The sequence below is a fragment of the Argentina silus genome, assembly GCF_951799395.1.
Source record: "Argentina silus genome assembly, chromosome: 10".
NCBI lineage: Eukaryota > Metazoa > Chordata > Actinopteri > Argentiniformes > Argentinidae > Argentina > Argentina silus.
Genome location: NC_139664.1, coordinates 11,075,423 through 11,090,450, shown reverse-complemented (window position 1 = coordinate 11,090,450; position 15,028 = coordinate 11,075,423). Strand labels below are relative to the sequence as shown.

Below are 15,028 nucleotides of genomic sequence, written 5' to 3'. Positions count from 1 at the left end.
AACCGAAAACCCCAAAAGCTACGTTTTCATGATTTGAAATATAAACATTAGCCTACGACAAAAAATTCCACGAGGTATCAAGTGCAATTTCAACTATTTTGAAAGTGTGTTTAAGGGCTAGACTTACTCACAAGACCCGCAAGTTTCTGCAAAGCCAAGTTATACGTCGGGTCCAAATCTATACCTTTTAGCTATATTCTAACCTTTGTAAAGAACAAAGGAAGAATGATTATACTTTTCTTCAATTAAACATTCTTACGAGGCTTGGGATCATTATACCAGGTCTAATAGCCTTTGTTAAATAATAGCGTAGGCTGATTACATGTTTGTATATGTTTTTGCAGGTTCTTAGGCCTACTTGTTTTCATCATGGGATAGGCTATATGAGGTTATAGGCTAATTTGTTCTCAAACGAAAATACACCAAAGTATGCATTATATCTTATGTCCTGCTTGCAAATCTGTGGTATTGGTATTGGTAGCAACTGGAATTGTATATATATGACGTTTAACTCTTTCAATATTTCAGCAGGTAGGACGACTGTTAAAATGACTTGACGTTTGATTATCAGTCTTAATGAACTTCACATGAGCTCACCCGAATTTACTCGAGGATGTGATACGGCATTGATTTAAGCTTATACATACAAGTAGGGATATTTAGGCTTTTTCCAATGCATCAAGGCAGAACGTAATATGCTTAATGGCTCTGTGTTTGCTACTACGCGTATCCCTATTCTCTTCCCCATACCACGAAATTAAGGCCAATAGCCAACGTGTAGCTATATCTCATGTACAAGAGCCTCTGCGCCCATCCTGCCCAACAGGATCTCCTACTCTCCCCAATGCTTTGGTTCACCCTGCTTCCTCTAGTTTTACATGATTGATGTTGGAAAGCTCGAGTTATTGTTTTGTTTATGGCCTATAGGCCTACATATATTTTTTAAATGTATGTGGTAGGACTGCTTATGTCTCTCCAACCATTTAATTCTCTCCGAACCGCATGCATATACGCATAAATAACATGGCACATGGTTTAGTATGACAGCCCCCATTGCACTGAGCGTCATTCGCTGAGAAGCGTCATTCCTGAGCAGCCATGGCTGAGATATTTCCTGCCTACTCTGTTGCATAACTTAGCCTAAGGCTTAGACTAAAACGCTTCAATATCGTCTTTACCATAACGATGTGAGAAAACATCCAAAGAAAGCGTGGACGGATCGGAGCCTATACGTTAATACGTTTTAAAATTCCATATTACTCGCACAATCTGTTATCGCCATGTAAGATTATTTGGCTGCCATTTGATACATTGCATCTTCAATTCACTATCTAGTCTTGTGGAAAACCATATACTATTAACACAGGGGTTATAATTACAGTCACTCACACAGGGATTATTGTCAATTTTGGTGCAGTTTCACCACCACATTACATTAAAGGTAACATTCTCAATCTATTTTGCTCTAGGCCTATCTTATTTCTGTGTTTGGCTCTACCTTTATGAACCCCAAGCCTTTGAGATATGTGAGTGGTCATGGGCCTTTAATGTTTTCGTTTTCTGTCTCATATGGAGAATGTCAGTGACAATGAATTAACAACGTTTCAGCCAGTTGCTTTTACAACTAATAGGTTTCCATTATTGCGATCGTTTAGGTATATATTTCAGAAATTATTTTTACGCAAGAATTCAACTGTAATTTCAGGGAGAAAAAAAGGACACTGATTTGAAATCACTTACTTCGTTCCTGAGATTCTGGGATGGCGCAAATCTAGGGGAGACGAGGATGTTTTCTCTATTTCTTAATAATAATTCCGAATGAAATTGTTTTGAAAGCATGAATGCATGTAGTCTCACATTTCCCAGATTCAATAGTTTCTATGCTAAAATTAATGTTTCAGTCTCGGTACATTGAGAGGCTGTCTTTATCAGGTGCCCATTACCTCATGGGGAAAAAAGTTGTGTCGGTGAACACAAAACCATCCGAATTAAATTGTACTTCTACGTACGGATGTGTTTCTTTATTTAATTTAATAATTTCTACATCTCTTTGCACAAATTCATACTGACAAAGCGAATAGTTTCCGTCAGGTCCCAAATAAATTGAGTATAGCACACATAAGTTACTTTGGTGATCGACAAAAGCTCACAAAGTTCCTTTTCACAATGAAGTCGGGTTGTTTTCTCACCTCTCCTGAAGGAATTCCAGCCAGACGGCCAATGCTTGAATGACAACAACCTCTTTGGCTAGACAGCAACTTTCAACTTGACCTTGGCCTCCAGCCGTGTCTAACCCGTATGTAAAAGAGCGCTGCCAAATAGAGGGCTGGATTCTGTCGGTAGGTTATGTAGAAACTGAATATACAGAACACTATCTGTATGGCATAACATGTGTGCTTCAGAACATTGCTGTGGCTTTTAGCGCCTTTTACACATAGCATCATTTCCTTCACAGGATGAGATTTTTTTCCCTAAAAACTTTCGTTTTTACATCTTCCTTGTAGTTTCATGTTGATCAAAAACCAAATACTTCACATCATAACACAAACTCGTGCTAGTTTATGATAAAGAAGGCTATTGAATAAAAAACTAAGATACAAGATGTTGGTAAAATTCTAGATTAATTATTGGAAATTGTAGAACCCGATTGTAGATAGGTTATGGGAAAACAGTTTAAACTGAATTGCAGTATCACGGCCTGGAATAATATCTGGAATAAATAAATAGCATTAATTTCATTTGAATTAATACAGTTAATAGAATAGGCCTAGGCCTACGTTTCACACAGAATGTCTAATGTTGCGTCCACCCCGTATTATTTTACAGTTTTCGTCATAATTTTGACAAACATGAATGAAGTTAGTCTCCATTCAGGTAATGTATCCTCTGTGAATTGCAATAGCCTATACAAATAATGACTTCAGGCGGAATCGAATTATTGCTCAAAGCTAAGGGAGGACACTTGCATACATGAATCAGCCAGAACTGCTCTCATGTTTAAAAATTGAGTCAAATTCTTCAATAGGGTGTATTGTGTTAGAGTATATCGCATATTGAACGTCATCTGCATTATCTGCAGTCTAGACGTTTATCATCTCTTTTGCATATCACGTGCCTGCTTTGGCCAATAACCTTGCGATCTTCATGTACACAGGCGCGTTAGTATCGGTTACTCTCTAAGATTCCGTATCTCTTTTTTCAGTCGTGGGGATTTTTGAAAAGAGCTGGTTGTCTCGATGTAAGGCATGCTATGACAGCGTCATTACTACTCCATTCGCGCTGGATTGACCCGGTGATGTTTCTCTACGACAACGGTTTGGATGAAATAAACAAAAACATGGAGGGATATGCAGGGGGCAATTTTGCTGCAAATCAGTGCAGGAATTTGCTGGCGCATCCGACATCCCTGGCTCCGAGCACTACCTACACTTCGAGTGAGGTGCCAGTTTCTGGCATGGGCGAACCTGTCAAACAATGCAGCCCCTGTTCTGCTGCTCAAAGTTCGTCCAATGCATCCTTGCCCTATGGATATTTTGGCAGCAGCTATTACCCGTGTAGGATGTCACATAGCGGCGTAAAGTCTTGCGCGCAGCCCGCTGCCTATGGGGACAAATACATGGACACATCCGTTTCTGGAGATGACTTCCCGTCCAGGGCAAAGGAATTTGCTTTCTATCAAGGTTATTCCGCTGGCCCATACCAGCCTGTCTCAAGTTATCTGGACGTTCCTGTCGTACCTGCCCTAAGCGGTCCCCCAGAGCCCAGGCATGAGCCTCTTTTACCCGTGGAACCTTATCAACCATGGGCTATCGCCAACGGATGGAATGGTCAAGTTTACTGCGCCAGTAAGGACCAGCCACAGTCAAATAATCTATGGAAATCGTCAATTCAAGGTATTCACGTTTTAGCAAATGAATGAAACCCACATAAGAATGATAATAACGTGTGTGCCATTATGTAATAGCAAAGCAGACACGCAAGAATTATGCTATACCATGTTTTGTGTGTAGTTTGTATTATTCGTTGTGTGGAGAAATCTACGGCAATAGGCTAAACAGACCAGAGTCATAATTTGAGACCAAATGTTACCATTTTCCAGATCTTGTTAATACAGCATGTGCAAATTTGCTCTTTACGCAGACACTGTATCTGGAGGAGATGGCAATTCTATTCGACGTGGGAGAAAGAAGCGCGTGCCATACACCAAGGTACAGCTCAAAGAACTGGAGAGAGAGTATGGCACCAATAAATTTATCACAAAGGACAAACGACGAAGGATATCTGCCCAGACAAATCTGACAGAGCGACAAGTGACAATCTGGTTTCAGAACAGGCGAGTGAAAGAGAAGAAAGTCGTCAACAAATTCAAGAGTCCCAGTTAGCTGTGGAAATAGGCTTACTGAAAAAAAGAAAGAAAAAAAAAGACTTGAAGGTTGCTTTATGAAAATGAACTATATTATAATTTATTACACTGCAAACCGTCTCCTCGCCTTGGTTTGGCTCTGCTCTCGGAGATCCATGTTTCTTCCTGTTATTAATTGAAACCATTCGATGTCATGTGTTTGAGGGAAAACGGAAATGACTTCCACCTTGTTGATATTCTGTCTCATACCTAAGGCGGTGGATATATAGACTTCATCCTTTGCTACAATATGTTCAAAATACATTTTTCATCGAACAGATCTTTGATATGAAATCTCATCATGTATTTGATCGAAAACATGAAAACGTTGTGGACAATTCCATTCCATCTCCAGTTATTAGATATAATCGAAAATTGCCTTTAATTCATTGTGAGGGTTTTTCAGTTCATTTATTCAATTTGAATCTATTTCCTGAAGTTGAAATAGAATTGACCCCGCTACTGCAACCCGCAACTCTTAAAATTTAAATAAAAAGACGAGTTGACAGGTTTTCAACATCAAAGAACACAATCGAAGTAGCCTATTATTGATTTGCTTTACATGCACCCATTCTGTGAATATTTCTTTAGATCAATTTAACTTATAAACTATTTTCATGTTAATCTTATCTGGAACGCGTGTATAACCTTTTTCTAAAAGAGAATCATCATAATTACAACTTAATGTTTTACCAATATAATGCGATTCTCTGCTAAGTCCATCCTTTGAAAATGCTGTATTTAGTTTTCTGTTATAACGTAATGTAAATAAATATCTCTGCAATTAATGAACAATTACATTTAAAGTTCCCTTGTTTTTGATTGCAACAGCCATGATATGGTTCTTCCCAATAAAAGTTGGAGAAACCCAATACAACCTTGTGATGGTCATTCATTTGCAGCCAAAATCAAAAAGAGTCTTCAAAATGAACATACTTGTATTGGCCCCTCAGAAGTGTGTGAAGTGTGCTATTTCTAGAAAAACATCCACCTGAATTTAGGTAAGATGTACGTTTAACGGGGCACATATTCTAGATCATTGTAGTTAATGTAACTCATTCAATATCCATAAATGCGTGCCATCTCAAATTGACCGGTGTCTATTGAATTAGAGGCCTGCAATATTAAGGTCTTGCATGTGTGAGTATTATTATAGGAGATTACAACAATGTTGCCATCTAGTGACGGATTTGCATCATTGCATTTGATGAGTGCCCTTCAAGGTTAAATCTATCAAAATTTCATCTCGGGTTTGAAAGATTGAATAATCCAAAAATGGATATGCACATACCTACATTTTATACCTATGCTGGGCAAAAAAAGAGTGATCAAGTCATGAAGAAAAGCCCGCATACGGAATATGCTGCTTCCAAGTGTTTTATTCACCAAACAACGTTTCGGCAAATAGCCTTCATCAGCTCAACAAAAAGAAAAACACACTATATGGAGTTATTATAGTTTGTATATTTCTTTTTACATATATATCAGACCTTCTCCCCATTTTTCTCGTATCATTGTGTGAGCAATATGTCCGAATTCACCTTCAATTAAACATTATAAATTAAGAGGAACAACATCAGACTATTTTGATTTACGTAATTGGTAAATATTTGGTTTTTGGTCTCAATTTGATAATCATGAAAATATTATAGTAGGCCAATGGTATATCATATCTTTGTGTGTGTGTGTGTGTGTGTGTGTGTGTGTGTGTGTGTGTGTGTGTGTGTGTGTGTGTGTGTGTGTGTGTGTGTGTGTGTGTGTGTGTGTGTGTGTGTGTGTGTGTGTGTGCCCTAATGGAGAATGGCTGCTGACTATGCTGGAAAATAGGCCACATTTATTCGTGTCTGCTTAGTTTTAGGTTTTGCGTCGCACAGTCGTTGATGAAACCTATATATGAAAGACGGCATTTAAGTTGACATTATTACAGTTAGTAACACATTTGCTTAGTATGTATGATAATTACACAGTAATAACTTCTTAATTGCGCTAGCTGTTAATTTTGGGATTCTCTTCTCTTTCAACGTTTGTATTATTGTCAGTATATTGGCCAATTCATTCATATAACAAGCACTACACCATGTCGTACCAGATTACGAATTGTGTTGAATTATTTGAGGTAAGTAGTCTACTACATAGTTTTGAAGTAAGTAGGCCTACTAGGTAAGTACCATGGAAATAATGGCCAAGAGAATAAAATGCTAGACTTTATGCAATGTTCCCCATAATTTATTTTTAGGCTATGCAGCATTTTAATCCATATGACTACTAACACTGCATATTCACTACATATTTACTACAGAAGGATCTATACTGTATAACCTTTGATCATTTCTCAAAACAAGATATGATTTCGTTTATAAATGCTTATATATGCGTACGTAAACAGCTTTTAATTACATGCAATGAATGAAATGCTGCCGTTTCAGATATTTTACGGTGTAGAATATGCATGAAGGCCCGATGCTGCCATGAAACGCCTCGCGCTACGTCGCAGTGGCCAGATCGAGAGAAAATGTGGCGCTGGCTCTTGCATGAAAATCTGGACGGGAGCATGTGTCTCAAGGTATCGTTTTGCTGCCACCCAAAGGCTAATCTGATCGCAACATCTTAAATATGGTGGGCTTTGTAGACAGACACATACTAGCAGTTGACTCCTTTAATTATGTTCATAGTAGAGGTAGACCGATAGCGATATTAAATCACATTTACATGTATGTGATAGTGAAGACTTTTCAATTAATTTATTGAATTTCGATTAAATAATTCGACTCCAACAATTTTAAACCTATATTGTAGCCTTACATATTTAATGTCTGCTATACCCTATATAAACGTGTGTAGGCTATTATCGTGGTTCTTTGGGGTGGGCGTTTAATTGATAATAATTGTTTAATTCAATTTCAGTTCATAAAATATTAGAGAACGTATAAAACACTTAGTTATGCATACTTTCATATTACATGGTTACATTGCCAGTGAAACTATCAGGGATGCATGGTGATTAAATACCTTATGTAGACCATGGTATGAAATAATACCGGAACAGTCAGATTAAAATCTTGCAGTATGCTTCACATTCATTTAATTTAACACAACATACTCCCTCTCAGAAATGTGCAATTTTGACTGTAATTTGTGGTTCGTTGTGAGATGTTCTCACTGTTCTCATTGGAATAATCTGTTTGACATGAATGATTCATTGTACTACACCTGCAGATTAAAAATGGCTTCTTCTTTTCTTTTTTTAGCGACAATGCATCACATTTCAAACTCTGAAATGTATGTATGTATTTTTTGTACACTGCTAAATATCAATTAGATGAAATGGTAAAAACCACATGGTGATACACAGAAAGGCTATTTTATTATTGCAAACCGTTGGGCTAATTGACATACGAACTTGATATTTTTCTAACGAATCGTAGAACAGAAAATATACACCTTTAAATAGTATTTTGTAGACTCCGTCACAAAGCTGTATTTTCAAATGAATTTGTAGTGCTGTTACTTGGCCGCAGATGTCCTTGAATGCTCCAATAGCCTACATTTATGAGGAGGATGGACGTGGGAGTAACTCGTTATTCGACAGTGCCAATGCATCCAGTAGCCTATTCTTGTGTCACTTCAGCTCATGCGTACTCCCTTTTCGTATCCAATATGTATCTTGCCTTTGACGCTGATTATTTTCCCAACGATGTGATGGTCTTCTCTTCCTTAGAATAGGCCTTTTTAGGCCACTTTTCGTTTTTCCTATGTGGCTTATGCCCTCTCAAGCGGCCACCCGTTTTCACCTATAGGCTACAAAGAGAGACATCGGTGATGTACCAGGTCCCAAGTGCAAGGCAAAGCAAAAATGATTCATTTAGTCGCATGACTGGTTAAACATTTCCCCACCTCTCAGAGTCGCCTGAGAAGGAACGCTCATTAAAGTGCCCTATAGCCCATATACGACCAAACATCTAAATTGCATAAATATGCGCCCTGGAAAAATGGCTCACACCCAGAGGCAATATAGGCCAAAAGAAGAAAAAGGATTTCTATGGTATTAAACGCAGTCACACTGCAACGTGTATATATATACACATTTCACCTGCCTCTCATATTGTGACAATCACACGTTTAGCTTATTTTTAAAAATATTTTAAAAGGGGAAAGAAAAACAGCTTTTAGGGAAGTATAGGCTTATTACTGTTGACTAGATCGAATGGCGTTGCAAACAGCAGCATTTATTTGGATGAGTGGCCTTGATGGTGTGGGATGTTTTGAATGTGAGGCTTTGGGGGACCAAAGAGTGGGGCTTCGGGGACTCACAGTAGTAGCCTGTATGCCTAGTGCTATCCTGTCAGTTTTTTGAATATGTAAATTATACCAAACTTGAATAGATGCCCTGTAATTCACTGAGCATTACTGGCACCATACTCTCTGTTTTATTTTACGTTTGAACTAAAACGGATGTTATAAACCGAATGATTCATATCATTCCTGATTTCAATCTTTGAGTTGTCAAGATATGTCATTAACCCGTTCACTTCTTTTTATCTGATCTATAATACCTCTGAGATCTACATCTCTTATTAAATGAAATAACCTGAGTTATATTTTAGGCTACCAGTTTCTATGTTAATAAAGTTAATACAAAATCAGTCAATATAGGCATATTTCCTTCATTGCTAAAGAGTAATGACAAATTGAAATGCATTAATAACAACATTTTAACATGTAATGGCTGTTACTCATTCTTCAAAACACTAACATTGTTCAATTAGTCTAGAAGAATCGAACTGTTCAAGGGCCGGAGACGTAGGGGTTTTGTCACGGTTCTAAACTTCATCCGGGGCACAGGGTGTATGTTGCCCCTTTCTCTCAGTGGTGACCCTAACCTCCTGGACCTCCCCCGAACTTGATGTCTGCACGCAAAAGAGTCTGAAGCTATTTCCCTGACCTGCTCACAGAAATTTATTTTTTGCATTGCCCATTATTTCATATTTACTCAACGATTTCAACATTCAATGTTTGTATATTCGTACTCTATATAATTTGTTATTCTCCCAGGTATTAGCACTTACTTGGAACATTGTTTTGAATCTCGTTTTATTGAACTTCACGAATGCTATTTCTGTCCCGACAATGGCCATCGTCAAATGCAAAGTGCTATGAGCCTCGAGCCTGTTTTGCAGGTGCCCACATAACATATAGATACAAGATAAGATGAACAGTAGGCCTATCAAGAGAAAATAATTTATCGCGCTGCATTTTCTTGTTATTATGACATGAATACACGACAAGATTCCTTTTCACAGTGCCACAGTAACCCACTGTAGACCGCTGTCTTTTCATGCTTAGGCCCGAATTGGACAAAATTGCAGCAGACAAACGGTTGATGTCATCGGCGTTTTGTTGTATCAAGTGCTAGGCCAATACCAAACTAAACAAATTAAGTGCAAATTCCACCTTCGCCCAAGCTTTGGGAGATATAAACGGATTGTCTGAATTTATGTAGCCTATGGATCAGCCTATTGGGCGCTGTCTACATTTTTCTCATTTAGTATCTCTATTCCACAGCTACCATTAGGTTACATTAATGATGTCTAGTTAGCCTTATGGTTGATGTGAAGTAATCTTTTTTTCTAGTAATCTATTTGTTTTTTTATTATGTTTCAGGTATGACTTGAAATATAGACAACATGCAAGGCTATTGTATCAATGAATGCGCCATGATCACTCGAGAAAGGCGAGACAATTCGTGTGTTATACACCATGCATTACACTTATAATATTGCAAAGATCAGAAGTTTTGCGCACATGCTACAAGGTCTTGATTTAGGCTATAATGAGTTTTATTCATATCGCCTACTGTGCTATGAAATCGGAAAAGTCTCTCATTCCTATACACTCTGACAAACGCATTCACTCATTGGCACGCATCAGTTGAACAGACGTATCTGTCAATTTCTGCCCCTGGTCACATGACTGGCGCTCCCAGGAATGGATGGAGATAGATCTCCACGTCAGCTCAAGTCTAAAAATTTCTGCTCCACGGATCTGCTTCAAATTGACTGGAGCATAGCAGCACAGAGGAACGATGCGAAGGGTTGGTATTGGAGTATAGGCTGCGCAGAATAGGATCATTATGGATTTTGATGAGCGGGTCCCTGTTGGGTCTAGTATGTATTTGCCCAACTGTACGTATTACGTCTCCGGAACAGACTTCTCAAGCCTCCCTCCTTTTTTATCTCAGAGCCAGTCTTCTTGTCCCATGACATATTCCTACCCATCCTCAACTCTGCCACAGGTTCCGTCTGTAAGAGATGTAGCTTTCAGGGATTATGGCATTGATACTTCAAGTAAATGGCACCATAGGGGCAGCCTACCACACTGCTACCCTACTGAGGACATGGTGCACAGGGACTGTCTCTCCAGCCCAAGCTCTTTGGGGGAAATATTCGCGAAAAATAACTCCAGTGTCTACCACTCCAGCTCAAATCCCACGTCAAGTCTCTATGGCAGTGCGAGCAGGAATGGAGTGCTACCACAAGCATTTGATCAGTTTTTCGATAATGCCTACGGGAACGCGGAAAATGCACCAACCGAGCACTCCGTGGACAGAACTGCCTCGAAATTACCTACAGTTCCGTCGCCCGGCTCCGACACGTGCCGGGATACAGGGGAGAGAACGCGGCGTGAGGAGAGCTGCAGCCCCGAGTCCTCTTCCGGCAACAATGAGGAGAAATATAGCAGCACTAGTAGTAAGTATAAGGACGCGCATCAGTTCTGTGAGAAAGTTTGCAATCTAACGCGCTGCTGTTAAAGCTTTTATATGCTGTTTTATAAGCACATAAGGTTTATGGAGGGCCTGTAGATTTGCCCCAACAAAACTTTGTTATAAACGACAAGATCACGTGCTTGGGGTTGAAATTGGCCGTGAAAGACGGGCCATTTCCCCGCTGCAATTTCCAGCATGCATTGTATAACAATTCATCCAGTTTATAGATGCCTAGCTTTGTTTTGAGATGAGAAATGAATGACAGGTTATTTGCAGAATTATTTGAATGAAACAATGTGTAATGTTTTTGAATGTTCTTGGGGGTTCCCAATGATTAACTTGATGTCAGTTAATTACGTTATATGCTATACCCTATTCTGTAAATCAGAGTTATAATATTTTTTCATTTAGAGGTTTTGTCAGCTAATAATTATCCTCTTGTTTGCGCAAAACCGGAGAAACGCACACGGATCTCAAATTAGGATTCGGCCCTATATGGGAACTCTAAAGATTATTGTAGGATACCACACATGTAGAAATGTTGATGCAAGCTATCTGAAATCAGTATGCATTAACGACCTTGATTGACTTTTCTGTGTTTCAGGTGGACAGAGAACGCGTAAAAAGAGGTGTCCTTACTCAAAATATCAAATCAGGGAACTTGAGAGGGAGTTCTTCTTCAGTGTTTACATCAACAAAGAGAAACGTCTTCAACTGTCAAGGATGCTCAATCTTACAGATCGCCAAGTCAAAATCTGGTTTCAAAACAGGAGGATGAAAGAGAAGAAACTAAACAGAGACCGTTTTCAGTTCTATACCACAAACCCTTTGCTCTGAAGGCCAATACAGCTACAGACGAGTCTTTCCCTCTCATGAAGCTCAATAGCTAATTTCAAGTTCTTTGCTGCAAACTCCAGATGTCAGACGTCGATCAAGAAACTGAATAGTTTCGTTAATTTTTGCATGTTGTGATGGTAGGGTATGTTTGGATTTATTTGTTTATTTTTTTCACGAAGGCCTAATGTCGCTGTTATTATTATTATTATTATTATTATTATTATTATTATTATTATTATTATTATTATTATTATTATTGTTCTCCATCATCATTATTATAATGTTTTGCTTGTAGGCTAAATTGAATCTATTAATCTATCGGACTTGATATTTGGTGTTACTATATTTGGTATAGCCGAGCCAAAAAACACCTCCTAACTTTAGATGCGTGAGCCTAACTCTTCATTTCACGCAAATCCTTATTTTGTCATTAATGCATACACGCAAGGGTTCGATATACCCGCCCATTTCAAGTTAAAATTAATTGGCTTCCATATTCAGAAAACAATTAATTACAAAAATTTAAATGTGTACCTATTGGAGAGTAGGGTACTTTTCTGTGAGCAAGTTACTCTTTTCCCTCAACATTGATTGTTTGTTGTGGCAATACGAACAATTACTGGGACCTATTGTTCATGCATTGTAGATTGTTCAGTCAATCCTGATATTCGAAACATTTTTGTTTGGTGCGCTCTCTAATTTTCTTTACATGAAAATGTCAGCTATTTGCCTGCGTTTTAGCAAGAGGAAAAGCTGTTCTACATCCAGTCAAAATATGTCTATAGAGGGACTTCGTGATGATGAGTGTGTACTGAATGTTCAGCTTATTAATTAAATGTGATGATTTTGAAATCATTATGTATTGGTCCAGTGTTCAGATAACTCACTGAAAACCCATCTTTGAGCCACTGGTCGAAATGCTTCAGTTTTGCTGTATTTTCTAAATTGGATGAATGGATGAACTCGACAAAAGATCTTGTATTTTTCTCGACATAAAACATGACTGGACGTGGGTCGTATCAAATGTATGATGTATATGGCTTTATTGCCTCCATCAGTCGACATTGGATCCGCTGCAATTAATGTTTAATATCCATTACGGAACTTCGACCCAAAAGGTTGACTTGAGCGTTCTTGCAACTTCATGTATCACGCACAACCATATATCATGGGACTAGTTTTATCAATTGAACCATTCTAAAGGCTGGGGTGTAAAAATGTCACCTTTCTCTTGCTTGAAAATAATCTCAAGAACATTAAAACAATACCCTCTGTTTTTGTACATAGGACCTTTTGATAATAACCATAGGCTATATCATACTGATTGTGTTGTAGGCTATGCAAGAAGTGACTATGTCTGGCAATGTTTCGATTAATGTATTGTTGAAAGCCTATCGGGTCTCATGAATGCTAGGCTTCTGAAAACAACAATTAAGAGGGGATGCCATAAGATAGTAGGCCTAGGCTATAAGGACTGCTTGTGATGGCCCTGCGCCCTGCATCCTGTGAGGCTCTCTGGAATTCAGCCTTAATTACGGCACATCCTCCCTGTTGCTGTAGCAACTTGGCCATAAAACGCGTTTTCGTCTGGAGCATTTGTAGGATTGGAGTGTAGTGCAATAAACCGTCTGAGACCAAGGTTATTAACTGTGACTAAGGGGTTGAAAACAACGGCTGGGAGCATTGAAAGCTTGTGTTCACGGACTTTTCCGGCTTCATTCGTCTCAGCGTCTCACTGTGGCAGGAATATTCAGGAATCTGCTCCAACATGGATGTTTATTCCACTGGGTGGCGCTCCTCAGATCAATGTCATTGCCGTGGATCGCGAAACTCGTCTCTTGCCAAGGCTCTACATTCTCATGCTTCAAAAACACCTTTATTTACATCCCGATTACATTACAGGGTTTCACTATTCAGGTAAATATTCCTATGTATGTTTTGTTGAATATTATGTAACCTTTACCAAATATATTTGAAACAGTCTGAAATGAAATGAAACGTGTGGCCTATTTTTTCATGTTAAACTGTAGGCTAAGCCTAATACATGTTGTTACATTATTACACAATAATTGCATTGTAACATAACAATCCAAAATAATCTCAAATTGTTTTGTCTATTAACCGAGAAAATACAGTTTGAGACGGGGCCGTTCACTGGACAAATGAATTCCGTGATCGAGTTGCGTTTTCAAGGCACATTTTAAAGTGGTTATTTTACACAGACTAAACAAAGCACACCTTAACCGATATTTAACTATTGACACAACCGATATCTGGCTAGTGACACCCGACTTTCATCATAGGCGTATAGGACAGGATATTTTAGGTTTAGGTGATGTTTCTATTGAGAGCTTCTTATTCTAATAGCTAATTATATAAAATATGATATAGGCCTATACTTGAGGAGGACTTTGTCTCAAATGAAAAATAAAGCTAATAGAGATGGTAGCAACATAATTGTGCATGGGGTGGGGGCATATATTGTCACACTGCAAGAATTCCTTGGAGGGAGGAAACACATGTTTTTATTTGTTTTTAGTTAGGGAGACATTCATGGTACTAATTTCAGTATCATATTTGTCATAGGCTAGAGAAAACGTTGTAGGCAACTGCAATTTCTATGAAGAAATTCTTCAATAGAAGTATATTTTGCGTGTATGGGTGTATTTCAATTTGCAGGTTTTCCAAAAATCGAAATAAGACCTTTGCTCAACAACAAATCAATCAATTGTGTTAAAAAGGTTAAAAACATAAAAACACACATTGTTTTTCATAAAGAGAAAATGTTTATGCACTTGTAGGTGAATTAGGATGTGAGGATATTATTTTAATTTGGGATATTTTCAAGAGATGGAAACACTCCTCACAAATGTTTTAAATAATGCGTAACATGGAGAGTTTACATTCCCGATTGTCCCAAGATTATCAAACAGACTAATTGATCATTGTGGCCTGTTGGATGTTATCAAATTACCAGATTTTATGCATTATAATAATTGTGACGCACAATTTTAATGTTGTTTTAG

The 15,028-nt window shown here is 38.3% G+C and overlaps 2 protein-coding genes across 2 annotated transcripts; both read left to right on the top strand.

Annotated features, from left to right (window-relative positions):
• Positions 1 to 3,250: 3,250 nt before the first annotated feature.
• On the top strand, positions 3,251 to 4,382 carry hoxa13b (homeobox A13b; the record flags this gene model as incomplete). Its single annotated transcript, XM_083678202.1, has 2 exons — positions 3,251 to 3,893; positions 4,141 to 4,382. 2 exons carry the CDS (start codon positions 3,251 to 3,253, stop codon positions 4,380 to 4,382), a joined length of 885 nt encoding a protein of 294 aa, XP_083534328.1.
• A 6,150-nt stretch (positions 4,383 to 10,532) lies between these two features.
• On the top strand, positions 10,533 to 12,002 carry hoxa11b (homeobox A11b; the record flags this gene model as incomplete). Its single annotated transcript, XM_083679782.1, has 2 exons — positions 10,533 to 11,148; positions 11,770 to 12,002. The coding sequence occupies 2 exons, from the start codon at positions 10,533 to 10,535 to the stop codon at positions 12,000 to 12,002; spliced, it is 849 nt and encodes a 282-aa protein (XP_083535908.1).
• Between the last annotated feature and the right edge of the window lie 3,026 nt (positions 12,003 to 15,028).